This window comes from Eptatretus burgeri, chromosome 7 (assembly GCF_056783735.1).
Source record: "Eptatretus burgeri isolate ZD-2024b chromosome 7, Ebu_testis_v1, whole genome shotgun sequence".
Classification (NCBI taxonomy): Eukaryota; Metazoa; Chordata; class Myxini; order Myxiniformes; family Myxinidae; genus Eptatretus; species Eptatretus burgeri.
Window position 1 is genome coordinate 57,099,903 of NC_140967.1, and position 27,691 is coordinate 57,127,593.

At 47.6% G+C, this 27,691-nt stretch overlaps 1 protein-coding gene across 3 annotated transcripts in view; it reads left to right on the forward strand.

Moving 5' to 3' along the window:
* Positions 1-27,691, forward strand: part of MAJIN (membrane anchored junction protein) — an 83,402-nt gene that overhangs the window by 18,430 nt on the left and 37,281 nt on the right. The window contains exons 1-2 of one of the 3 annotated variants that reach the window (XM_085888573.1): positions 5,102-5,317; positions 5,578-5,688. In XM_085888573.1, coding sequence (XP_085744699.1) covers positions 5,588-5,688 — 101 coding nt within the window. In that variant the 5' untranslated portion in view covers positions 5,102-5,317; positions 5,578-5,587. Of the gene's footprint in view, positions 1-5,101; positions 5,318-5,346; positions 5,689-27,691 lie in introns of those variants that run through there. The other 2 variants (XM_085888574.1, XM_085888572.1) reach the window with 2 other exon arrangements.

Here is a 27,691-nt window from a genome sequence, read left to right on the forward strand (position 1 = left end):
AAGATTCTGGAGTGCACTTTTACCGCTTTCCCGCCTAAGTAGACCGACTAAATCTTTGGATATCGGTTCTGAGAAGAGTATAATGGCAACCTGGCGAACATGACTGGTTGTGGAGCCTTAATTTTGTCTGGTGGTTCCAAAATATTGTCTGATTTGTATCATTAAAATGCATTATATCCCTTGTTTTATTGACAGAATGAGATAGGCTAGATCACCTTTCTAACAGCTGTCTAACGCGCACAGTTCTGAGTTGTTTCACTACAGAAAGTCACATCGATATGTATAATACATTAAAAAAAAACGATTACTTGTTAATATCCACAGCAGCGTGGCATTACACCGGATGTTTGTCATGGACAAAATATAATGTATCTGTAAGCAAACTGACGAACCAAGATTTTCGACAAACTTAGCATTTAGACAAGAGCTTCACTTGAAATTAACTTGTGGCAGCAGTCAGGTTAAAAAAAAAAGTGACGCTGGTTGCTGAACAAAACAAGCAACAACGAATGTACAATAATAGTGAAATGAAAGAAAACAGGCTTACCTTTACCTCACGATAATACAATAATAGTGAAATGAAAGAAAACAGGCTTACCTTTACCTCACGATAATACAGTAATGGTGAAATGAAAGAAAACAGGCTTACCTTTACCTCACGATAATACAATAATAGTGAAATGAAAGAAAACAGGCTTACCTTTACCTCACGATAATACAATAATAGTGAAATGAAAGAAAACAGGCTTACCTTTACCTCACGATAATACAGTAATGGTGAAATGAAAGAAAACAGGCTTACCTTTACCTCACGATAATACAATAATAGTGAAATGAAAGAAAACAGGCTTACCTTTACCTCACGATAATACAATAATAGTGAAATGAAAGAAAACAGGCTTACCTTTACCTCACGATAATACAATAATGGTGAAATGAAAGAAAACAGGCTTACCTTTACCTCACGATAATACAATAATAGTGAAATGAAAGAAAACAGGCTTACCTTTACCTCACGATAATACAATAATAGTGAAATGAAAGAAAACAGGCTTACCTTTACCTCACGATAATACAGTAATGGTGAAATGAAAGAAAACAGGCTTACCTTTACCTCACGATAATACAATAATAGTGAAATGAAAGAAAACAGGCTTACCTTTACCTCACGATAATACAGTTGTCAGCTTTCGTCGAGATTATGTTGTAATGTACAGAATGGGAGATGCTCAGCAGGCAGACACGAGCGGAGGAACAGTCGAGCTGGGCTGTGTTGCACAAGCGCGAGCGCGGGCGTACTCTGCCCAGCGGCTCTCCTTTATTACGTATGCACACGCACAAGCCGCGTTCGACTACTGCATTCCTACGACGCCTCAGGCGGCGCGCACACCTTATATCCCTTGCAGATACGATGACCACTCCGACCACTCCCACACCACCATGCCCTTCCCCGTAGGCCCGCAGACTCCACCACACTCCTCCCCCCTAAAACTATGATTATTAAATGATCACCAATATAAGAAGCATAACCAACACGAAGGACTTCGGTATAATAATCATGAAAATAAAATGAAAACAGCGAAGTATAACAGCACACCACATCATATAATGCGTGAAAGCGGGTTAATGGAGCTGCCCCGACCAGATTTCGAAGACACAGCACCTCCCAAACTCTGGCCGTGTTCCCGATATGAAGCAGCAAGGCGAAAAAAACACAGCAGCCCTACCCAGCGGAAACGCCCCCAGGCGGCTCATGCTGACATGGCCCTCGCTGAGGTCGTGGCGATCTTTCGAGCCAACCTCCCCCGGCACCATCAAACGCCTCCGGCCCACTCCCCCCAGTCAGACCCGACGTAGATAAACATTCCGAGGCCGGAAGCCCGCTGTCTGGAAGCCGTGGCGCCAGCGGCAGGCTTGATCGACCTTGGCCGGGGGCGCTGAACAGCGCCGCTGGCTGTACGCACTTAATGCTCCAAAACAACTCTCGCACCACAATCAGTCGAGACGCCAACGCCCGTCTAAACGGCCTTGAGCGAACACAGAGAGCTGCGCTCGCAACCAGAGGTGGGGGTAACGCCGACCAGTGCACCAGTCTTGGTTCCGAGTCGATCTCCGAGACCCACACGGCAGCTAGACGGTCGCAATTCCATTTAAACCACACTTCAATCATAGGCTCGTTATAAATCACTACGAACATCACTTGAAGCATTGCAAATTCATTTTTTCGTACAGCGCGGTCTTTTGATAAACTCCCAGCACATGACAAAGCAACTACCTGCGGCCCGGGACAATGGAAGGCCCACCCAACCTTTTTATTTGCCACCACTGCTCCCACCTCACATTGATCATAATACCAACCCCATTGACTGATCTCCGCCAAATCCACTTTCACACGAGAACTGCTGGCATTTATTTCAACAACGTTAAACTGCATCACTAGAGCAAGGAAAAACACATATGCCATGAACAACAACCCACAACCCACATCACGAGTCCGTTTCTTGGTTGACGACTCGATGTTGTGACTCGCGACTCCCTTTAACGCCACGGGCTCATCGCCACCTGTTGAAGCTGCCTGAACAACACCGACGCGCATTGCCTCACGAACACTGCCGAAGCGCGGGAATTCATCGCGAGAGCTGATACGGCTCTCGCCGCTCCCGAACCGCACATCACTGCCGCCGGCAGCAACGAACGGTCGCTCCCGCTGCATCGACGCGGCCCCCGCCGCCAGAGCCTCGCCCTCGGTACTCGACGAAGGCCTCGAAGAGAGCACTGGCACATCTGGAGGTACAAACCGGAGATCCAGTCCGAGGTGCGCCAGCCAGTCCCGACCCAAAAGGGGGGGCCCCTCCCCTCGTACAACGAACACCGAGAGCCGGGTGCGTCGATCTCGGTAGCGCACTGAGACGTTGGCCCTCGCAAGCGGTGCAATCGCTTCACCGGTGTACGTGTATAACGACAAGGCCATCTTGACCAGGCGAATACCGCGAAGACCACGAGCCGCCTGCTCGCCCATGACTGACACTGCAGCCCCGGTATCCACGCAAAACACAGTCGGTTGGCCATTCACTTCGACCTCAACCGTGAAAGGCGTCGTCATCTCCGAACCAACGGAAAACAGAGTCAACCGTGGTTGCATCTCCTGCTCCGGCTCGCCGGCATCATCATGCCCCGGTTGCAGGCCGATCTCCAGGTCACTGGGGTCCTCCCGCACCTCGTCATCCAAGACCCCAACGGAGGCCCCCGCCATCCGACACACACGCTTCAAATGTCCCACCTTGTGACAATGCAAACACATGGTGTTCTTATACGGGCACATCTGTCGCAGGTGCGGTCCCCCACACCCCCAGCACCCCCGGAAAGCCCCTTCGCTCCAGGTGCGACCGTGCTGCGGTGCCCCTTCGCTCCCGGTGCGACCGTGCTGCGGTGCCCCTTCGCTCCCGGTGCGACCGTGCTGCGGTGCGCGCCCTCGTCCCGCACCGCTAGGCGCGCGTGCAACCTGCGGCACTTGAGCCATCACGCGGACTCCGGGCTGCGCGACCTGCGGCACTTGTGCGGTCACCGCGTGGACCTCGGGTTTAGCCGCCATGCCCCAGCTGGAGCAACTCATTACGTCCTGGCCAGCAATGGCGCGGACGTCCGTGAGTGTCTGCTCGACAGACGAAGCAGTCGCGACCGCCGAGTCGAATGTGATGTCGGTCAACCGCAGGATGGCCGCTACCATCTTTGCGTCTCGCAGACGAGAAATAAAACGATCTCTGAGCCGTGCCGGACGCTCCTCTGTCGTGAATTTGCACGGCACAGCCGAATGCTTCACCCGTGCTACGAAGTCCGCAACGCGCTCCTCGCCACCCTTAACGAGATGATCGAACTGGAACCGCGCGAGATGTAACGACTTCTCTGGCGCCAAGTGGGTCTTCATTTTCGCCACGATGTCCTGAAAGGATAGCACGTCATCACTGGGCCTATTTGGAGCCACCAAATCACTCAGCAGCCGGTAGTGCTCCGTTGATAGCGAGGCGAGCAAGATCGCCTTGCGTTTCTCTTCATCCTCTACATCATTCGCCCGAAAGTAGCAACCTAACTGTTCAGAAAACAACTCGAACTCATCTCCCCCGAACACGGGTATGCGTCCGTGCGCCGTGCCCCGACCTTCTGCCATGCTCGTGCTGGCGAGACCCTTGGCTCCGTAGCTTGGAACCGCCCTGCACACGCCGATCCGAAGATCCTCGTCAGCCAACTGTAATGTACTGAATGGGAGATGCTCAGCAGGCAGACACGAGCGGAGGAACAGTTGAGCTGGGCTGTGTTGCACAAGCGCGAGCGTACTCTGCCCAGCGGCTCTCCTTTATTACGTATGCACACGCACAAGCCGCGTTCGACTACTGCATTCCTACGACGCCTCAGGCGGCGCGGACACCTTATATCCCTTGCAGATACGATGACCACTCCGACCACTCCCACACCACCATGCCCTTCCCCGTAGGCCCGCAGACTCCACCACATATGTCACTAACAAACCCTGCGACATAACATGAGTAAGCGTCCATACTCGTGAAGGCTTTCAAGCTGGCTTGAGTGGAAGGACTCGGCGTTTTAACGAGGGAAATTTTCCATAGATGTCAGGGAAAACGATTTGAGGCCAAAATTTCCTTTCTGTTGTCTATTTATCCTTTGAAATAATATAAGGATCTTCACTAAGACCACACGGCTTCAGTTTTTCACAGTACCTCTTCTTAGAAATATCATCTCATCCATGGAAATAGCCCAGAAGTTCGCGTGACATGTGCGTGGTCGCCATGTTTTTTGCCACTCAATATGGCGGAGCCTTACCTTCCGCTATGACGTCACTCACTCAGTGCATCGGGTCAATATCGGGACTCAAGGTTATACATCCCCCTCAAGTTTGATAAACTCAAATGACAAGGGCGAGCATATAACCAACTAAGCCCTCCTATCACCCCACCATTTACATTGACAACGTACAGTACATAATCATCTTCAAACAAACTCGATACAGTATAACAGTAAAAACGGACGGTTTCGTCGGCCCTCGCCGTCCATCCTCTCACCTCTCATTCTTTCTTTTCCACATAATCCTCTCCCCTTGCCTTCACTTATCTTAATATCAGTTTTAATTAATTATTTATTTTACCCTTCCTCTGACTGTCTTTACGAGTGCGTACGTAATACATCAACAGACCATATCCTCCCGTGCAGCCGCCGACCAACACGCCCCGCCCACTTTTAAACTCCTTTGAGCGCCTTTTTTCCCGCCGCGCTTGTTACGCAAGTTCGGTTGAAAAGTCCTGAGGTAAAATATAAACAAATTATACATCGGATACGAGATTGTGATGAAGCGGACATGTGAGGATAGTGAAGGGACGTAAGGAGTATTTATACTTTGGACCTCGGTATCGACTGACAGACAGCTCGATTAATGGAGAGAAGTCACTGAAAGATCATTAAATGGGATTAATCGACAGGTTTTCAGTGAGCAGCATCGTCTGTGTGACGTGCACAGTGCACGTACTTCGTGGAGATGTGAATGAGTGAATGTTGTTTGCTTTACAGAGGATCGAAGATGCCTTTGATCGCTTTTTCATTCCCTTTGCCTGAAACGAGACTGTTTCGTGCAGGCGAGGAGGTGTATAAGATGAACTTACGACCGACTGGCAGTGCCAGGTACGTATGACGGGCCGGAAAATGGCCTTTAATAATTTAATATCAACAATGAACATTTAAAATATCCTCGAGGAAGCTTTTAATTTAATTTTGACAATTAATGTAATTCGTGCCTTCGTGCTGTGGCGGTGACGCTTGAGTTATGATATTAAATTAATTACACGAATCGATCATGACGAAGTGACAATACACAGAGGAAAGTTTTTGGCTCAACTCATTTAATTCACCCCAACTCTCCCCACCCCTCTACCTTCTCCCTCACCTCCACAGCTCTCCCTCCACCTCACTCACTCCCCACACCTCGACCTCCCTCCCGAACCTCACCCACTCCCCACCCCTCTACCTCCCTCCCTAACCTCACCTACTCCCCACTCCTCTACCTCCCTCCCAAACCTCACCCACTCCCCACCCCTCTACTTCCCTCCCTCACCTCCACAGCTCTCCCTCCACCTCACCCACTCCCCACCCCTCTATCTCCCTCCCTAATCTCACCCACTCCCCTCCCCTCCACAGCTCTCCCTCCACCTCACCCACTCCCCACCCCTCTACCTCCCTCCCTAACCTCACCCACTCCCCTCCCACTCCACAGTTCTCCCTCCACCTCACCCACTCCCCACCCCTCTACCTCCCTCCCTCACCTCCACAGCTCTCCCTCCACCTCACCTACTCCCCACCCCTCTACCTCCCTCCCTACCCTCACCCACTCCCCACCCCTCCCTCACCTCCACAGCTCTCCCTCCACCTCACCTACTCCCCACCCCTCTATCTCCCTCCCTAACCTCACCCACTCCCCTCCCCTCCACCTCACCCACTCCCCACCTCTCTACCTCCCTCCCTAACCTCACCCACTCCCCTCCCCTCCACAGCTCTCCCTCCACTTCACCCACTCCCCACCCCTCTATCTCCCTCCCTAACCTTACCCACTTCCTCCCCTCTATTTCCCTCCCTAACCTCACCCACTCCACTCCCCTCCACAGCTCTCCCTCCACCTCACCCACTCCCCACCCTTCTCCCTCCCTCCCTCCCTCACCTCCACAGCTCTCCCTCCACCTCACCCACTCCCCACCCTTCTCCCTCCCTCCCTCACCTCCACAGCTCTCCCTCCACCTCACCCACTCCCCACCCCTCTATCTCCCTCCCTCCACCTCACCCACTCCCTCTTCCTCCACCCTGCCTTTCACCTCCTCATACCCTCACCTCTCCCTCCCCTCCCTTCACCCTCACCACTTTATCCCCACCTCTCCCTCCTCCACAGCCCCACTTCCACCTCACCCCTATCTCCCCCTCCACCTCACTCCCACCTCACCCTCCTCTAACTCACCTCCCTCCACCTCACCCCACCTCCCTCCACCTCACCCCACCTCCCCTGCCTCACCTCCCCTCTTCCTCTACCTCACCCCACCTCCCCTCTTCCTCACCCCACCTCCCCTCCACCTCACCTCTACCTCACCTCACCTCTTCCTCTACCTCACCCCACCTCGCCCCTACTTCTCCCTCCTCCCACCTCACCCCACCTCCCCTCTACCTCACCCTACCTCCCTGACCCCCCACCCCGCTTCCACCCCCTCCACCTCAACCTCCTCACCCCACTCCTTCCCCTGCAGAACTCGCTCATTTATTTGTTTTCCCCTTTTCTCATCCACACACTTCGTCAATTTCCTCACGCAGCTTTCACACAGCTTCGAACTCTAGGAAAGTGTCAAGTCAATGGGATACTTAAGTGGAGGTATTTATATTTATTAATGAGTAATTTTAGGATTTGGCATTAAAGGAATGGAATATTATAATTAATTTTAGGAATGTAAGGCCTCTGCTTCCTTTTCCTCTAATGTGCTTCCAACTACGTAACGTCTCATAAACCTAAACGAGAGCAAAGTCGAAGGCACGACATTGCAAATCCCCATGCTTCCCACCTTAAACAAAGTTGAAAGATGGCAAAAAGTTCCACCAACAATGACCCAATATCAAATTTAGAGTTAAAATGTTTTAAGTTAAAATATTTTAGTAAAATGTTTTTCATCATTTTGACCCTTAACTTAAACTCCCACCTCCTGGGGCATGAACTGGGGTTAAAATCCAAAAAACAGTTACATATTTCATGTGTCACCCAATTATACTTCTTGTGTATGGTAGCTTGGCTGCCAAATCGCTATAATTTTGTTGGGACGTGTCTATACTGCAGATGCTGTGCCCCTATACCAGTACACTGGTACTCATTTTGCCAACCTCAGAAGGATGACAGGCTGAGTCAACCCCATCTGGTGTTAATTTAGCAGCCAACGAGGCTTGAATTCAGGATCCCTAAGATCCCAAGCCAGCCACCCTAACCACAAAGCCAACACCAGGCTTTATGTCACCCAATGGTATTTGCCTATTCACAACAGTCAGTACAAAGTTCCATTTTAAAATGTGACCATAATTGCATTTTCTGGTTTTTGACCTCACCCCAGTGGGTGTTTTTGCACAATACTGCTTTTGCACCTCCGTGCAATGGTGGTGATAACTACTAAGTTTGGTGAATTTCTGCACAATCATTTAGGAGATAGCGTGACGGAAGGATGGCCAGACAGAGCCAATTACAATACACCCCCCGACCCCGTTACATTTCTTTTTTTAAATGCGTGGGGATAACAATGTCAAATCCCTTTATTCCCCCCTCCCATGGTTCATGATTCATTCGATCACGATACTAAAATACGGCAATTCGCTGTATGTGGCTTATATTGTTACGAATTTGGAAGCTGACTGCACAGAACAGCCAGGTCCTATAGATCAGCTATATCGGTAAGTATGTGTTTCGAGTTAGGCTCCCGTCCTATGTTTAATGGGTGATTAATTGTACGGTGCGCTGTGAGTTATTTTGATAGTTAGGATTTAAATTACCAACAACAACAACAACGACACCTGCCCTCGCTTCCTTCCACCATCATCCACCGGCACCATTGCACACGTGCATATCAGCACGTACGTGGGTGGAGTCCAGTGTGCAAGGCGGGGTTTCTCTGGACGTTGGTGTGCTGGCTTCGCCCCAAATATGGGCACAAGCGTTGCGCTCTGGCTTCGCCCGAAATATGGGCACAAGCGTTTCGTTCTGGCTTGGCTCCAAATATGGGCATAGAGCATTCTCTCTGCCCAATGAGGGAGTGCGAGCGTGGGATAAGAGAAGTGCGTGTGGGCCAAATGAGAGAGAGTTGAGAGTTGTCTTCTGGTCTTCGGAGGGTGGTTGTCTTCTGGTGTTCGAAAAAGAGTGGTTGTCTTCTGGTCTTCAGACGTCTGGTGGTCTTCTGAAGCCAGTCGTCGCCTTCCTGGGGTCTGGCCAAACAGAGAGTCTTCTCTTGTGGCCTGTGTGCCTGCGAGCCTATCCCGTGAGGATCGCCTGCCTGGGCTTGGAGCGGTATTATGTGGTGGGTTCGAGTCCTGCCACACCGGATCATCGAAGACCACATGAGGCGGAAAGGTCCAATAATAGGCTCTGACCTCCAGCTCGCCTTTCCCCGAGCTGGAGGCCTCCAATAAAGACCTGACGGGTCCGTTTCTTTTTTGGTGTGTGTGTGTGTGTGTGTGTGTGTGTGTGTGTGTGTGTGTGTGTGTGTGTGTGTGTGTGTGTGTGTGTGTGTGTGTGTGAGTGTCTGTGTGTGTGGGTGTGTGTGTGTGTGTGTGTGTGTGTGTGTGGCGCTAGTCTATTAAGTAAAACTGCATAAGTGCTTGTACATAAATTGCTATTCCTTCATTATTCGGTTAATTCTGCCTTCTTGCGTGCTCCCCTGCCCCATTATAAATAAATATCCCTTTTGTTCAATGTTCCAGCTCGTTTCTGTGTTTCTTTCATTGGCTTGGCACGGTGTGTATTGAGAAATAGTGAGGCCGTAAATTGTTCATTTGGCCCGACGGGCCTTGGTAATCTCCGCTCTTGATACACATGGTTCGAGCTCGGTGACGGCTCATTCCGCTCGAGGTCCGTCGAGGGTGTGAATTCCCCAGTAGCTTTGTCCGCGTGGATAATTAGGTATATTGAAGTTTGGCAATTGACCCTACCCCACGCGGTCGAATTATCGGCAATTCATGTTCCCAGTAAGGGACCCGTGCCTTTCGGACTTATCTAAAAGGCACAACCTCAATTCCGGTGTGTTCGGTGGAGCCGACTCTACTGCTCCCTCTAGTGGTCATGCTCGCCACCGATACCCGGCCCCGTAACAATATATATTTACACTACATCTAAAATGTTTGAACTCTGAACCTTATACAATCCAAAAATGCTTTTCCTCAAATTTTGCAGATGTGATGGGGGTTCCCAGAGTCAGGTCAAGGGCACAGAGCATCAGCAAAAAAGGTTGAAGATCTGTGAAGATTAATTAATCTCTTAAAATCTCCTCTCAATGTGCTTCAACAAGCAAGAAAACTAATAGGGTTTTTGCCCTTCGTATGACAGGAAGAAACTTTTTGGACAGAAGTAAAATGAGAGAGTTGAGAGAACACCTTAACCCACAGTCTTGAGAAAAAAGACATGGGAAGGGTCTTTTCAACTCTTGCTTTGGGTTTCCAAGCACTATCTATATTTCCCATGAACAATATATCTGCAACCGGTCCCATATATTTCTCATATATCTGCAACCGGTCCAGATGACATCAGCCCACGTGTCCCAAAAACCTGCTCCTCTGCTCTTGCTCACCCTCTCTCTGTCCCATTCACCCTCTCATTTGCTCAAGGTCATCTGCCATCTGCTTGTAAATCAGCAAACTTTACCACCCTGCAAAAAAGGTGCAAAAACTTATCCTTGTAACGGCAGACCAATCAGCCTTCTCTGAATCATCAGCAAGGTTATGGAATCCATCATCGCTTCAGACATTAAATCATTCCTCTTCTCCAATGGCTTGATTTCCAGTTATCAATTTGGTTTCAGACCCGGTCACTCTACCCTGGATATGTTGCTTCTGCTCTCCCAACAATGGATGGAAGTCCTCAATGCCGGACATGAAATCAGAGCCATATCCCGAGACATATCGCATGCTTTTGACACGGTCTGGCATCCTGCCCTGCTCACCAAACTCTCTTCCTATAGTATCCAAGGCTATCTTCACTCATGGCTCACAGACTTCCTCTCCTGTCGCAGTCATCGTGTGGCCTGAATTGGAGTTCTCTCATCCCCTCTTCCTGTCCAGGCTGGAATTCCTCAAGGCAGCATTCTGAGCCCTGTTCTTTTTCTGGTTTTCATCAACGATCTCTCCGACTCTCTGGAAAATCCTCTTTATCTCTTTGCTGATGACTCCACCCTCTGCCGTACCATGTCATCCCTCAGACCGGCAAGCAGCAGATCTTCGCTCATTGCAGATCTGGATAAAATCACAAACTGGTCCAACACATGGAACATGTCTTTCAATCCAGACAAATCTCACACTCTCACTTTGTCTCTCTGAAAGGACCGTTTGGAACCCCCACCCCCCCACCATCTACTTTCTTAACAGTCCTCTGGAAGAAGTCCTTTCTTTCAAGCTTCTGGGTCTCACTATCTGCCATGACCTTTCCTGGGAACGCCACATTTTCAACCTGGCCTCCAAAGCCAGTCGCCGACTGGGAATCCTCCGTTGTGCAAAGTCCTTCCTTGGCACACCTGAGCTCCTGACCACGTACAAAGCTTTCGTCCACAGCCTGATGGAGTACTGCTCCCCCCTCCCCCTGGACTGGTGCTCCTGCCTCTCAACTTTCTCAGCTTCACACTGTGGAAACCAAGTCATTTCGGATCATTGGCATCTCCCGCAATGAGGCTGAGTCTTTGGGCCTCTCACTCAATCACCGCAGGTTGGTCGGTGGTCTTTCTGTCTTCTACCGCCTCCTCTTGAGCCTAGCCCCCCCTACTCTCTCTGCGATTTGTCCCCACCACATTTCCACAGGGCACTCAAGGTCCGCCAACAACCCCCTTCTGGTAAAACTACCAAAATCACGAATCACGAATCACTGCTCACCTTCACTCTTTCATTCCTCTTTTTCACACCTTTGGAATATACTCCCTCACTCTGTTCAATGCCATTCCTCCCTCCAGGCCTTCATAACAGATGTTCACCACCACTTCTCGTCCTCCATCCAAATCCTCGATCTTTTCTACCCCCGTTAATCCACCCCAATCCCACCTCCTTCAAATAATTCCCTGCTTTCCTTCCTGAAAGTCCCTGTAATGTCCATCTTGTATACCCCGTGTTCCCCGCCCCATCCCTCTCCCTTCCACAGATCTCCTAATCTCTCTGTTCCCCACTGTTTTGTCCTTCCCACTCCTGCCCCTCTTGTCTCATGCCGTCCCCCCTTGGTGTGCGTTGTGTGTTAGCCCTCATACGAGCCTCGACAAGGTATACAAAAAAGAAAAAAGAAGAAACTGAATTTTCTACGTTTAAAAAGGGAATAACTGAAAAATTGAAATGCCCTGAAACTCAAACTTGTTCTGTAACTTATCGTAATAAAGCCATACACCAAGTTTCAGTTGAATATGTTAAAGGGTATGGGGGGGGGGGAGTCAGAAAAGCCACAGGTTGGACGGATAGAAAAGCAAACCTACAGTCCCCTCCGGTGATAGCGGATAAATATCGGTTTAAAGGCTGTAGAAAAAGAGTTATATCGAGAAAACACACACACACACACACACACACACACACACACACACACACACACACACACACACACACACACACACACACACACACACTTTTCCACTTTTTGGAGTAACATCCCTTCATCATTTTGCATTAAAATAAAAAGTTTTTCAAACATTTCTTTACTTTTTAAAAAAATATCGATGTTCCACGACTGATTTACAAATTAATGTTGAATTGCAAACTTTATAGATATGCTCACATTGTAATGATACTGTACATACTTTATAGATGATCTAACATTCTAAATAGTACGAACTTTGTAGAAATATGTGTGGGTTGTTGCTGTCGCAGACTTCCACGGTTAATCGCACCCATGTAGGTCTGGTTGGCCCAAGGGCAAATGTGTTTAGTGGCCTCACCTCTATCAGGCTGATTGACAATCATAGTTCCACCCAACCCCTGATCCCTTCCTATTTCTTTACAAAGGATTTCTGTTTTGCATACTTTTCATGGAATCCTTTCAAACTACAGTCAAAGCTCGTTACTATGCCACCTCGCTTCTATGCCACTCTCGCTATTATACCACTTTTGCTCGGTCCCGACAAAATTCAATACAAAATAAACAAAATTCAATACCATGCCACTACTGTGTGACTGTTAAAAGGCACGAGTCGTGAAAAAGTCTGTATTGCACAGTGCTCGATTATTACACTCACGTCCAAAGGCGAAGCGACGAACTACAGTCCAGCTGCGCACAACATAACTCAATACGTACGCGCATAGTCAGACTGTGTCAAAACACGCGATTCTTCTCCCCGATGCCAGCCACAACAAGCCAATCACAACACGCACAACGAGACACAAAAAAGCGCGAGCACACACAGACACGCAAGCACACGCACAACAGTGACATCATTTTTTTTCAAATTCAGCCCATAATGTCAGCTCAGAAACGCAAGCGAACCGACTTTACGCTGAAGGAGAAGAAGGAGATCATCGATGCCGCGAAGAATGAGCCGAATCAGTCCAAGTTGGCCAGGGAGATTAGCAAGAAATGGGGCGTCGAAGTTAAGAGAACCACCGTGAAGGGCATTCTCGGCAAGAAGGATGCAATCGAGGCTGCAATCAAAGCTGGATTTCCATCGAAGCGCATGAAGTTGACGCAGGCTCACGACCCGAAGCTTGATGAGGGAGTGCTCATGTGGCTGAAGCAATCAAGAGGACAGAATGTGCCTGTCAGCGGCGATCTGATCAAGTAGAAGGCGATGAAACTGGCCGAGCTGATGCACATCCCAGACTTCATGGCGAGCGACGGTTGGTTGGGCAATTTCAAGAAGCGCCACGGCATCACGTTCAAGACAGTGCAGGGCGAAGCTGGAGCGGTGGATTCGCAATCCCTTCTTGAGTGGCAACAACAGGTTCTCCGGCCCTTACTCGGGCAGTTCTCCGCAGACGACGTCTTCAACCTGGACGAGACTGGACTCTTCTGACAGCTGCTTCTGAACAAGACCATGGCTTTCAGGGGAGAGCGGTATACTGGAGGAAAGAAAAGCAAGCAAAGGATCACTCTTCTGGTTGGGGCAAACATGAGCGGCAGCGAGAAGTTCCCTCTTCTGGTGATTGGCAATTCCAAGAAACCCCGTGCCTTCAAGAACAAAGAGATCCCGGTCAAGTACAAGGCGAACTCAAAGGCGTGGATGACAGCGGAGCTTTTCGAGGAGATGTTGCGTGCGTGGGATGGACGACTCGGCCAGCAGGGACGCAGAGTGCTGGTCTGTCTCGATAACTTCTCTGGCCACCCTCCCGAGCTCGAGCTGAACAACATCCAACTGGTCTTCTTCCCACCCAACACGACAGCCAATTCGCAACCAATGGATCAGGGAATCATAGAAAACCTCAAGCGCCACGACAAGAAGCTCCTGCTATGCCGCCGGCTTGAGGCCATAGACGAGGGAAAGGAGTTCAAGTTCACGTTGCTCAACGCTCTACACGTCGCCCGGCGTGCTTGGGAGCAGGTCGGCAAGTCGACGATCAGGAACTGTTTCGCGAAGGCCAAGTTCATCGAAGAGGAGATCCAAACTGAGCCACAGGATGCGGAGCTGCCCGACATCTGGGAAGCTCTGCCTGCCGAGGAAAAGATGCACGAGAACGAGGAGATCGAGCTGTCTGACTTTCTCGAAGCCGACGAGCGCCTCGCGACTGGCGGGTATTTCACGCTGGAGGAGATTGCGGATGAGATTCTGTGCATTGAGGAGCCGGTGGAAAGCGAAGATGACGAGGTAACTGTCGAGGAGGAAATCGTTCCGTTCGAGGAAGCCCAGCACGCTTGTAGCACCGTCTGGAAGTTCATGCAGCAGAGAAGTGGGAAGCCCGGTGTTATGCAAGCGTGCGATCGGCTAGACAACGAGATGCACGAGATCCGCCGAAAGAAGATGCGCCAGCCGACGATTCTTGAAAGCTTTGTGTGTCGTGAATTTCTCGCCATGCCATATGTTAGTGTGTGTATGTTCTCCGTTCGCTTAGCTTATACAAGTCATGCCTTTTACTTGCTATAATAAATTTTGTCTAAAGATTAATTACAGATGGATAACTTGAGAAAATAAGGCCGTTTTTACAAAATCTCGTTGCTATGCCACTCTCGCTACTATACCACTTTTGCTCGGTCCCGACGGGTGGCATAGTAACGAGCTTTGACTGTATTAAAATTAGGATAGCAAAGGATGCTGCACCAAGTAAAACTTTGTCAGATGGTACCAGAGTCATTGCCATTGAGAGATGCAGCTCAGAAATATGCCATCTGAAGAAGAAGATTATTGTTATTATTATTATTATTATTATTATTATTATTATTATTATTATTTTTATTATTATGGGGCCAAGCATACAAATGCTTGGTCTCCTATTGTTATCGGTATTTTCTTATTATTCTTTCTGCCAATTTTTTTGTGGAAGCTGGAGCATCGGCACCACTGCTCCGATCAAGTTGAAACTTCACAGGAATGTCGGGGCAAATGGGAACTGATGCCTTGTTTTTTTTTTTTACAAATTTTGAATTTGCAATCACCATGGCAACCAGCTTGGCTTTAAACAAAAACTTCAAAAATCTTATTCTCCAAAACCGCAAATGCTATCGATTTGATTCTTGTCAGGTTATGATTGATTACCAATGGTGCAAATTTTTTGTATAAGATGACGTCATCGGTGAAGTGGTTTGCCAGCCAAATTGAGGTAAAAAAAAAATATTTTTTTTCCGATAAACACGAAACATTTTTTGTGGCATCCACACGACTGTACAAACTTGAATATGAAATTTAGTGTCAATCGGATACATGGCTTTGCAATGATAAATAAAACAAAATTGATGATGTCATCGGTGATACCATCTTGGAGAACTTTTCCATGTTGGTGTAACCTAAAAAAAAGCTACAGTATTTCTCCAGAATTGCTGCTCTGATTAAGTTGAAACTTCCCATACAATGGTGGGGCAAATGGGAACTAATGCCTTGTTTTTTTTACAAATTTTAAATTTGCAATCACCATGGCAACCAGCTTAGCTTTAAACATAAACTTCAAAACTTTCTCCAAAACCGCAAGTGCTATCGATTTGATACTTGGCAGGTTATGATCAACTACCTATGGTGCAAAAACTTTTTTTGAAGTATTTTTAAGTCAAAAAAGTCATCAGTTATGTTGTTTGGCCACCATGTTGGATCAAAGGTGAAAAAACCTTATTCAAAAGCGTTAAACCGATTGTGAAACTTGACACACATTATCAACTTAACATATGAGATAACATGTGAAAATTGTGATGTCGTAGGTCACATAGTTTGACCGCCATGTTGGATTAAATGTGAACCTCTTAAAAATCTTCTTCGATAGCATTTAACTGATCGATCTGAAACTTAGCACATGTTATCGAGTACCCTTGGGGAATATATATTCTGTTAACGATGATGTCGTAGGTGACATGGTTTGAAATCACCTCGTATTGAGCAAGGGATGCTTGGGCCCCTGTATCACTACTCGCAGTTTTAATTATTATTATAATTATAATCTGTACTAACAAATGTCTGTGTGTGTGCGTGTGTGGGTGCGTGTGTGTGTCCTCCATAACTCCAAAACCATGAAACCTATCAGCCTGAAACTTTGCATGCATACAAAGGGAACTCCAAGGAAGTGCATGAGTGAAAATTGGCTGTTTGGGTTAATTGAAACACCCCCTTTGAAGATAATTAACAGCTTTATATAATTATATCCTTTATCAGGTGCATCCTCATCTACCTTGATCTTTGGGGTCTTAAGGCATCTCCTGGGTAACCTCACTCGGGTCTGAAGCCGTCGTGTTTTTTGGCCTGCTCAACCATGCCTTGACTTGGAACAGGCTGCAACGATTCCTTTTTAACGATAAAGTTGTTGTTTTCACTTTCCTCACTCATATTATCGAATGTCTGTTCATCATCGATACGAATCGCTGTATACATCACTTTTGTAAGTGCTATAGTTTCCACATTAGGAGCTTGGAGTGATTTCATGCATTATTTGATGCAATTTTCCATGATCTACTCTCACGGACTAATTAAAGTATATCATCGAAATATGATTTGGTTTTTGTGGATCGGATATTGTCCAGATTAAATAAGTCAAAATCTGGAGTGAAATCTGATAATTTAAAGAAATAACGAGTCTTATAACTAAGCCGATATAACGATTTACTTAAAGCAAGCAAGGCCATGTTCCCTCCTTCTCCATACATACACAAGAAAATGTGACATTTCCAAATCATTAAATTTATCTTTTCGACTGTTTGGAGAATTATATTGAGTGAACAAAAGATTTAGGAATTTGCCAAAATTAACGAGCGTCATCGAGTTATAAGATTTAATGCATTCACTGCTGAACCTCACGCCCTGTCCCCAGGGGAACTACTTATCCACAGTGTCTGCCAGATCTGTGTCTATATTTTCAGAGGTTTCCCAAGGTGCTCAACAGGGAATCAAAGCAACTCTGGTGAAAAACTTATGTTTTAAAATAAAGTTATAACGTTTGCGCAGGCCACGAACCAATGTACCACATGACGCATGTACAGATGCACAAGCAAGAAGGCAAATTGTCTGCATTATCTATTTCACGGGCGATTAAACCTTGTGACGTCTTTAGGGTTGTTCTGTGTTACGCAGCAACTCTGGTGGATAAACGATGAAATCCTTTATTAGGATTTCATCCAGGATTTTCGCATGTGAAAAAGCTGAATGCCTAAACTCGGTGTTTGCAGCTAAATCTTGTGTCAAAAACCCATCACTTTCTTTACCCACCTTACCCAGTCACACCCAACTGTCCCTGGACTCTGTGTCCTTTTCTCCTGACAAGGTGGAGAGCTTGCTGTCAAACCTCGACTCAGATTTTGCAACCGGTCCAGACGGCATCAGACCACATGTCCTCAAAGCCTGCTCTTCTGCTCTTGCTCACCCTCTCTCTGTTTGAATCAACCTCTCATTTGCTCAAGGTCATCTGCAATCTGCTTGGAAATCTGCAAACATCACTCTCCTGCAGAAAAAAGCTGCAAAAACAGATCCGTGCAACTACAGACAAATCAGCCTTCTCCCAATCATCAGCAAGGTTATGGAACCCATCATCGCTTCAGACATGAAATCCTTCCTCTTCTCCAATGGCTTGATTTCTGATCATCAATTTGGTTTCAGACCAGGTCACTCTACCCTGGATATGCTGCTTCTGCTCTCCCAACAATGGATGGAGGTCCTCAATGCAGACGGGAAATCCGAGCCGTATCCCTGGACATATCACGTGCTTTTGACACAGTCTGGCACCCTGCCCTACTCACCAAGCTCTCTTGCCATGGTATCCAAGGCCATCTCCACTCATGGCTCGCAGACTTCCTTTCCTGTCGCAGTCAATGTGTGGCCCTAAATGGAGTTCTTTCATCCCCTCTTCCTGTCCAGGCTGGAGTTCCTCAAGGCAGCGTTCTGGGCCCTGTTCTTTTTCTGGTTTTCATCAATGATCTCTCCGACTCTCTGGAAAATCCTCTATATCTCTTTGCTGATGAATCCACCCTCTGCCGTACCATCGCTCATCCCTCAGACTGGCAAGCAGCAGCTTCTTCGCTCACTGCAGATCTGGATAAAATCACAAACTGGTTCAACACGTGGAACATGTCTTTCAATCCGGACAAATCTCACACTCTCACTATGTCTCTTTGAAAGGACCATTTAGGAAACCCCCCCATCCACTTTCTCAACAACGCTCTGGAAGAAGTCCTTTCTTTCAAGCTTCTGGGTCTCACTATCTGGCATTACCTTTCCTGGGAAAGCCACATTTCAAACCTCGCTTCCAAAGCCAGTCGCCGACTGGGAATCCTCCGTCGTGCAAAGTCCTTCCTCGGCCCTCCTGAGCTTCTGACCACTTACAAAGCTTTTGTCCGCAGCCTGATGGAGTGCTGCTCTCCCCTCTGGGCTGGTGTTCCTGCCTCCCACCTTTCTCAGCTTCATGCTGTAAAAACCAGGGCATTTCGGATCATTGGTATCTCCCGCAATGAGGCTGAGTCTTTGGGCCTCTCACTCAATCACCGCAGGTTGGTCGGTGGTCTTTCTGTCTTCTACCTCCTCCTCTTGAGACTTCCCCCCCCCCTTGCTCTCTCTGCGATTTGTCCCCACCACATTTCCACAGGGCGCTCAAGGTCCGCCAACAACCCCCTTCTGGTAAAACTACCAAAATCACGAATCACTGCTCACCTTCACTCTTTCATTCCTCTTTTTTCCCGCCTTTGGAATAAACTCCCTCACTCTCTTCTTTCCCATCCTTCCCTCCAGGCTTTCAAAATAGCTGTTCACCACCACTTCTTATCATCCCCCATCCAAATCCTCGATCTTTTCTACCCCCGATAATCCACCCAAACCCACTTCCTTCAAATTCCCTGCTTTCCTTCCTGAAAGTCCCTGTAATGTCCATCTTCTATTCCCCGTGTTCCCCGTCCCATCCCTCTCCCTTCCACAGATCTCCTAATGTGTCTGTTCCCCACTGTTTTGTCCCTCCCACTCCCGCCACTCTTGTCTCATGCCCCCTTGCTTTGCGTTGTGTGTTAGCTCTCACACGAGCCTCGACAAGGTATACAAAAAAAAATCATGTGAGCAAATTCATTTATCTGCTGCAGGCATGGTGAAGACCGGCTTTAAAGTTAAAGGGATCCCATATGGTATGCAGCCACGGCCTGGCCAGCCTTTCCTTATGAACAATTTAAGTGGAGTGCTTGCTTGAGTGCTAAAGTCACTTACCGAGTGCCCGAGTCGATAGCGGTACCGTGCTACATTCTGACTGAATCGTTCACTCACTGCCGATGCTGTTGCCGTACTCCATCATCCTGAGCGAGTGGTTCGTGCTCCGTCAACCTGAGCGAGTGAAATCGCTCGTGCTCCATCATCCTGAGCAAGTGGAGTGGTTCACATTCCATCATTCTGAGCAAGTTGTAAAATAACGCCCGATTTCCATGCTTTTTGCCATTTCACGTGTTTTCTAAATTACCGATCCAAATTTTTTTTCCACATGTCACACGCAGCTGTTTATACAGATTAATGTTTGTGAGCAAATCCCTGAAACATCAATATAAATGCAACGTTGTTTTTGGGTGAAAGCTACTCATGGTTTTTGGGTTGTATACAGTACGTACTGTCGTTGGTCATCACACTGACTCCAACCTGCTGATTCCCGAAAAGTTGTCTGTCAGTCAAGCACTAGTGCGTGCGTGCGTGTGTGTTGCTCATAAAGCATAACATATTCTCTCTGCTAACTCCCCTAGCCTCAGATATATCAATCTCTATCTCTATCTCTATCTCTATCTCTCTCATCCTTGCTCTATCCCCTCCCAATACAGTGCAGTACCCTCCTCTGTCTCTCTGTCTCTGGACATATCCGGACAGTGGTTATGTCTGGACGGTGTTTCTCTCCAGACGTGTCCGGATGGGAGTTTGTCTCTGGACGTGTCCGGGCGGTGTTTATCTCTGGACGTGTCCGGGCGCTGTTTGTCTCCGGACGTGTCCAGGCGCTGTTTGTCTCCATATGTGTCCGGGCGCTGTTTGTCTCCTGACGTGTCCGAGCGATGTTTGTCTCCGGACAGCTTGGCTCCATATGTGTACGGGCGGTATTCGTCTCTGAACGTGTCCGGGTGGTATTTATGTCCGGACAGGAGTTTGTCTCCAGACAGCTTGGCTCTGGACGCGTCCAGGCGGTGTTTGTCTCTCGGTGGTATTCATCATATGACCTGGAGAAAATGGATTTCAGACATTATTTTGTTTCCATCTTCACTGTTATTCTATATGCCTGTTGTTGGCTTAATGGTTAGGGTGGTGAGCTTGGGATCCCAGGATCCTGAGTTCAAATCCTGCTCAGCTGTTGAATTAATACCAGGTGGGGTTGACTGCCTGTCATCCTTCTGAGGTTGGCAAAATGAGTGCCAGCATGCTGGTATCCTGTGTCGGAGTGGCGACCCGTCCAGGATTGTGCCCAATAGCCAAGGAGACTGCTGAAGCAGCATCAACGCTCTGCATGGAGTATGGTCCCAATGGATGGCTGGATGGATGGATGGATGTTCTTTGCGAAAGCATTTTGATGAGATGGTATGAATCGTAATTAATGCTCCACTGCATGTCAGCCTTCCCTTCCCTTCCCCTTCCCTCCCTGCTCCCCCACCCCCCCCATGCCTGCTCCCCCACCCCCATGGCTCCTCCCCCTCCCCTGCCTCCTCCCCCACCCCTCCCTCCTCTCTCTTTCCCCCTCTACCCCCTCACCCTTTCCCCCACCCCTCTCAGTATTCCTATCAGCAAAGTGACGGGTGGTATTTGCGAGTAATTATTATGATAATTACAGTAATTATTATGATAGTGTTACGGCTGTGGAAATTCGCAGAACACCATATAGGTCCTTAGTTCAGTTATGCCGATAAGTCCGTGTTCAGTTAGATTTCCCCACCGTTGTTAAATGGGAATTATTCGTGTCACCCGGGATGTGATCTTTGAGTTATCCGTTTTTCTTTACTATCGTTATTTTGGACCAACCACAATGCCAACGACCAACCACTTTCTCCACGCCACCCACCAACCACCTTCTCCACGCCACCCACCAACCACCAGGTCAAACACCAACCACCAGGTCAACCACCAACCACCCTCTCCACACCGCCTTTATAACGATGACATCTCCCCACCATCTCCTAAATCGCATCTCCCCCACCCGAATAACATCGCCTCACCTTCATCTCCGCAAACGCCGCCATCTTTGCACCAGCCGCGGCGAGTCCCCAGCGAACAGCATCGCTGCAAACAGATGCGGGGGTTTCTTAGTTGGCACCAGCGACGGTGATTTCACGCACGTCCGCTCTCCGAGCAAGTTTGGGTGACTTCGCGCACGTCCACTCTGTGGAAGCTTCGCATCAGAATTTGGATCACAGGAGAAAAAGGGGCGGGGCCTGTGGAGGTCAGAGAGCGGAGGTCAGATCTCGTCTCTTGAGCCCTATAAAAGGCCGCGCAGAGCGCCAGCCAGGAGTCAGTCGGTGAAGTCTGGAGTCGGAAAAACACAGGCGGGGGCGAAGTCCAGGGGAGCGGAGGACACGCAAGACGGAGAGCGTGGCTGAGCCTGCTGTGCCGTGCAGACCTGCGCGTTCGTGTGGGGAGAACCGGAGAGAGCTCGCCAGCCAGCGCCAAACGGTCCGAGGTGATCGGGCTTCAGGACAGTCCGAGCGTCGCTGAGGAACGGACGGGTTCTTACAAAGAGCATCAACTTTGAAAGAGCATCAAAACCCGTTCGTTCCTCTCAGCGCGTCACTGGCTGAGGCCCGACTCACCCGGCCGCTTGGCAAGGCCTGGGCGCAACCGCGGTTATGCTAGCTGCCGTGGGGAAGGTGCGTCACGGGTCGCCCCATCGAGGCACCATGAGGGTGGAGGTAACCGGCAATGGTCTCGTGGAGCTCCTTCGGTCCGCCAAGTTCCACGTCATAAAGGCCTACGGGTTCAGCCTGACCCCCTTGTCTATGAGAGTGGTCTTTTCTTGGTTTATTTGTGTGAATGTTTTTGCGCCGTGTCCTGCAAGTAGAACTGTGTAAGTGCTTGTGAATAATAATCATAGACGGTTGTAGTGCATTACCTTGCTCGTGTCTTGTCCCCTTTCCCCATTGATTGCATACCTGCATACGTGCATCCCTGTTTACGTGTACATTATCAATAAATGTCCTTGTGTGAATGTTAACCCGTTCGTTGTGTCCTCTTTCCCCATCGAACCGCCGTATTGCTCTCAGAATAATTGCGGGCTTTTTAATAGCCGATAAAAGAATTGGGTCCAGCGAGGTCTCGCGATAATATCCCGCTCGGTTATCCCAGAATGGAACGGACCGCTTAAGCGGTTCGTGTCCAAGCAGACCTCACTGAGGTGCGGTCTCTCGGTAGTCTGCCAGCGCGAATACTTAGGTATATCGATAATTCGGCGATTGACCCTGTCGCACGCGGGTAGAGTGACTAGGCCGTGGTGTGCGCTTGGAGCACACCCGTGACTGATTTTCGGTGTTGTTCCGGAAAGTCGCGACTGAATTGTCCTTCCGGTGAGCGAGACGGCCGCCATTGGCTAAAGCGGCTGTTCGCACGCCAGGCGGGCGCGAATTCGTAACAATATGTTATGATGAACGAGAAGAAAATTTGCCGGTTTTGACCGATCTTGGTTTTTTTGCTTTTGCCCTGGTCTGGAGAACTGAAAAGTGATCTCTGCCAAGACAATCAGCTGAACAGATTAGGTAGACTCTCATATGTAGCCAAAGCGACTTTTTAGAGAAGATACTCCAACTTAATTTTGTATATAGCAGGTTGGACTGACATTTTTTCCCGTGCCATCCCAACATATAGAGTGCTCGTGCACTCTCTCATATTAAGCAAGACTGAAATGATTGAACTGGACAATATTGAAAACGAGAAAATGATGTGGAGATCTGTTCCAAACGTTCTGCATCCTCCACCGGATAGACACTAAAAATAGACCACAGGACCTCTTGCTTATCTGAGCCCTGGTCTAATGTTGTCATCCAAATTTGGTAGCAATCTGACTGATTGGTCTGGAGAAGAAGATTTTTGAAGGCATTTACACGATTTTCCCAAAAATTTACCAAGTCTGCCGTTTTGGCACACTGTCACGTGATTGGCCTGACCACAATTTAACATCAGGATCCTGTCGGATGTTGTAACCTCAATTTGATAGCATTCTGACTGGTGGATCTGGAGAAGAAGATTTTTGAAGGAGTCTACTAAGTGCACCATTTTGAGCTACTTAAAATCACATGATCAGAACGAGCTTTGCAATTCCTGTTACCAGTCAGGAGCGGAACCTTGTTACCAGATTTCAGCCGGATCAGCCCAGCGGTTTGGCTGGAGAAGTCAAAATGGGATATGGACGAGCAGACAATGCACGTGACAATACCTTATCTGGAATTCCAATTCCACATAACCTAATGAAGAATTACTTTTTCAAAGAGCAGAATGTGTGGATACGAGGGGTCATTCACTGAAGATATAAAAGCAACTCGCTCATCTGGATATCAGGAAATACGAAACAGAATTTAACAGCCATAGAGTGCTGAAGGAATGGAATAAACTACCAGGAAATGTAGTAACTCCTCCTCCCTCGTATGTAGCACACGGCTGCGGGTAGCATCATTGGTTGATGGTGCGGCTGTGCCACCGAATTTGTGCCACCACTGAAAACTGCCAAATCAGTACTACCCTCTAAGAAGGAAATATCAAAACAAATGGGTTTATAATGGGATACAAATATCACATAGTGGCCCTGCTAACTCTGCCACTTTTTGTACATTTGAACAGCCTGCCAATTTTATTTTCCAACAGCGAAAAATACCGCTTTCACAAGATAATCGTTTTCATCAAAGTTTTTGAGAGATTTTCTTGTTGTAACAAGGTTTCTGTCAGGCTTTGGGTGTAAATTCATCAGGAAAACATGATTACTTTAATGTTGCATAAAACAGTGTTTAAGAAAGTACAAATCTAAGGTTAAAATTTCAAAATTCCCCGACCTGGGGAGGAGGAAAGCCTGCTTCCAGACCCGCTCCCTCTCACCATGGATCAGTTCCATCCATCCTCTTTTTCCTCTCTCAATGTTGGCAACGATGGTGTCCTCCCTTAACCCAACCATCCGCTGGCCGGTCTTCTACCTCATGGCCAAAGGGTCCTGAAGCTTAGCACGTCATACCTCAAGGTGAGCCAGATAACCTTGTATTTATAAATTACAATGTGTACAATGTACATAGAAATGGCCACTGCAGCCTGCCATTGCCACATTGGCCTACAATTTCCAAGTGCACAGATCATTTACTCCCTGTAATGGGCAGAATGAGTGTATTTGTGTTTAGTAAGTACATGGGTGGTTATTGCCTATGTCATGGTTGTGCGTATTACTTGATGAATTTAAATTCAATAAATATTAATTCTTCATGAGTTTGAACTTTCCATATCATCTTTATCCATCCATAGGGTGAGTAGACATCTCGTAACCAAGTTTTGTTCTTTGTCTGATATTTAATAGACTCATCTCTGCTGAGACCCGAAGGTAATCGTTCTTTCGTACTATATTGTGATGTGGAAGGGAGCGGGGCGGATCCATAGCTAGACTGTGGTAAGTGTAACATGGTCCTTGTGTTTCGAATAGGTTAGATTGCTATGTAACAGGGACCTGTCAGAGTAAGTTGTTTTGTGACATGTGATGCTGAGGAGGCAGCATATGTAAATTATTGGCAGGATTGTCAGGGTAATATTGCATGCGTAAACACTGCTGGTTTGTGGGTGTGGCCAGTTAAGGACTTCCCATCATAAAAAGGCACGTGTCACACTCTGAAAAGGCCATCATGATCTCTCAGGCCGATGTGTGCAAACCATGGTGGCATAATGCACTGTCGGGCCCAGAAACAGCGATTTACATTTTTTATTGGGGTCGTACCATGAGTGGGCTGGCCTGGAGGATGTCTGCATCGAGAAGGACGAAGAGGGGCTGAGGGAATGGAAACATAAGAGCTCCCGGCATGCAGAAGAAGGAAAGGGAAGAAGAGGCGCCAACGAGAAAGGGTCACAAGGGCTGGTTCAGGGGACACTTACCGAGGCTGGCGTCGCTGGCGCTCCTCATGGCTGGCTTGTCTTATTTTTGGCTTCAACAGTCTTCCATAATGGGCTGTATCATTGCCTTCCACACTGTATACTATCTGCCAAAGGAAAGCGTTTGCCTGCAATTTTAATGTTTGTACAAGTGCGATCTGTGGCATCGAACATGGGTTAGGTTTTATTTATTTTTCATCCTGTTTACAAGTTTGCATATTCCCTTCTACCTCTGTGTCTTTTTGTTTCACTTGGACTGTTATGACTAGTGTGTGTGTGTGTGTGTGTGTGTTTTGCCAATTTTCTCAGAGATGGCCAAACAGATCTTCATAAAACTTTCAGAGGTTCATCAGTGAGTGCTCGGGAGTTTTAAGCAAAATAAGGTTTTGAAAAAAAAGTTGGATGTTTTTTTTTTTTTGTATACATTGTCGAGGCTCGAATGAGAGCTAAAAATATAAAAGGCAATATATAATGATCCCCAACCCCATTTTAAAATGCTTTAGGTCCCGACAAAAAATATAGACCAGGCAACGCTGGGTATCCTTGCAAGTTCTTCACTAATAAACCTTTTAAAAGGTAATAAACGTGTTCGATTCATCTACCTCCAGTGTGTCTTGCCATCAATTTTGGGTCATTTGGGCGACCTAGGGGAACGGTAAAGATCAATTAATAACTAAAACAGTCGGTGATTAGTCAAAACCATTGGGCCATTTCCTAGGACAAAGGATCCCGGCGCAGACGGCCCATGTTCACAGAGGCTGTCCGACTTGACAATGCTATAATTTGAGAGGTGTTTGTTTGATTTCTGTTCACTGCTGAACCACAAGGCAGGAGGAGTTAAAACTGCTGATTGTACTCGGGGTGTGCACGGGAAGCTTCAGGCAGTTAAAAATAATAATAATCAGAGTCCCAGGGGTGTGCCTTGTGTGGGGATGGGGGGGGGACCAAATTTCCTCCATGTAAATTTGTAATGGCATAACATCCTTACGGCTGACCAGGCTTGACGTTCGACTGGAGCCGATTTTGTCAGGAATTCGTAATTTGTTCAGGGTACCAGCAATAACTCACCTGCTCTTCATGAAAAACATAAAGGGATATCAAACATCCACCACCTCACACAACTAGATGGGACATCCGGCTTAACTCCCACTCGACAGAATGGGCCATGAAGTGATGAAACATCATAATATAATGCGCGTAAACCTGGAACTTCTAACACACTTTTCTCTGAACATATTCTGTTCATGCTTCCTAAATCTTCACATTATGTATTCCATGTATTTACGGAGGTGATAGCAGATTCAAAAATGGAACATAGATAGAATTTTAAAAGAGGGAATCGATGACGTCACAATCAGCAGTGTTCGGCGGCAAACCGACGGCCGGGTCCCAGATGACGCGCTTTACTTAACTAAGTCCATGAGTTCAGGACGTTTGTTCAACTCAGCATTTATGACTTTTATCCTGCCATGTTGTTAATCTGTTGATGGAGGTAATATAGAAACGATGAATATGTCAAATTGTTCGTGTTACTCATCCGACACTGTGTCAAGGCCAACAATCTAAAGCGACCAGTCTCAAACGCTACCATGGGCACCCAGACACGCCACAAATATGAAGTGATCTGTTGAATGCGGCGCAAAACATCCAAAAAAAAAACTACCGTAACCGAGTATTGTGATCCATCCTGTCCCCCATACCCGTCGTAGATGGATATCTGCAATCTGCTGATTGAAAAAGACGTATAAAACAATAACGTATTCGACAAATATTGACTATTCTTTGGACATTTATTCCCAATTGCTGTTTGCCTTTCTTTTTGATTTGCCAGGACTGTTATCCTTGCATTTGGAAGAGGTCCAACATCTCTCTGGCATGCACACTGATGGTTGCCAAAGCCTCAAACAAAGCAATCTATCCTTTCAAATTCCCAATGAATATGAAGAATTGTGTTTCCAACCTGGTATCCATCTTGTCCTGAATTAAAAAAGCATCACAGCAGTCACACTCTGTCATCCTTCGGAGGTCGGCAAAATGAGTACCAGTGTACTGGTAAGGGGGACACTGCATCAGCGACACAGCTGCGTCCCAACCAATGATGCAACCAGGGGGGGAGGAGATATATATATATATATATATATATATATATATATATATATATATATATATATATATATATATATATATATATATATATATATATATATATATATATATATATATCACACTGTTCGTGTCAGCAAATAATTAATCCTGTCCTACTCTTTGTTTTGTTC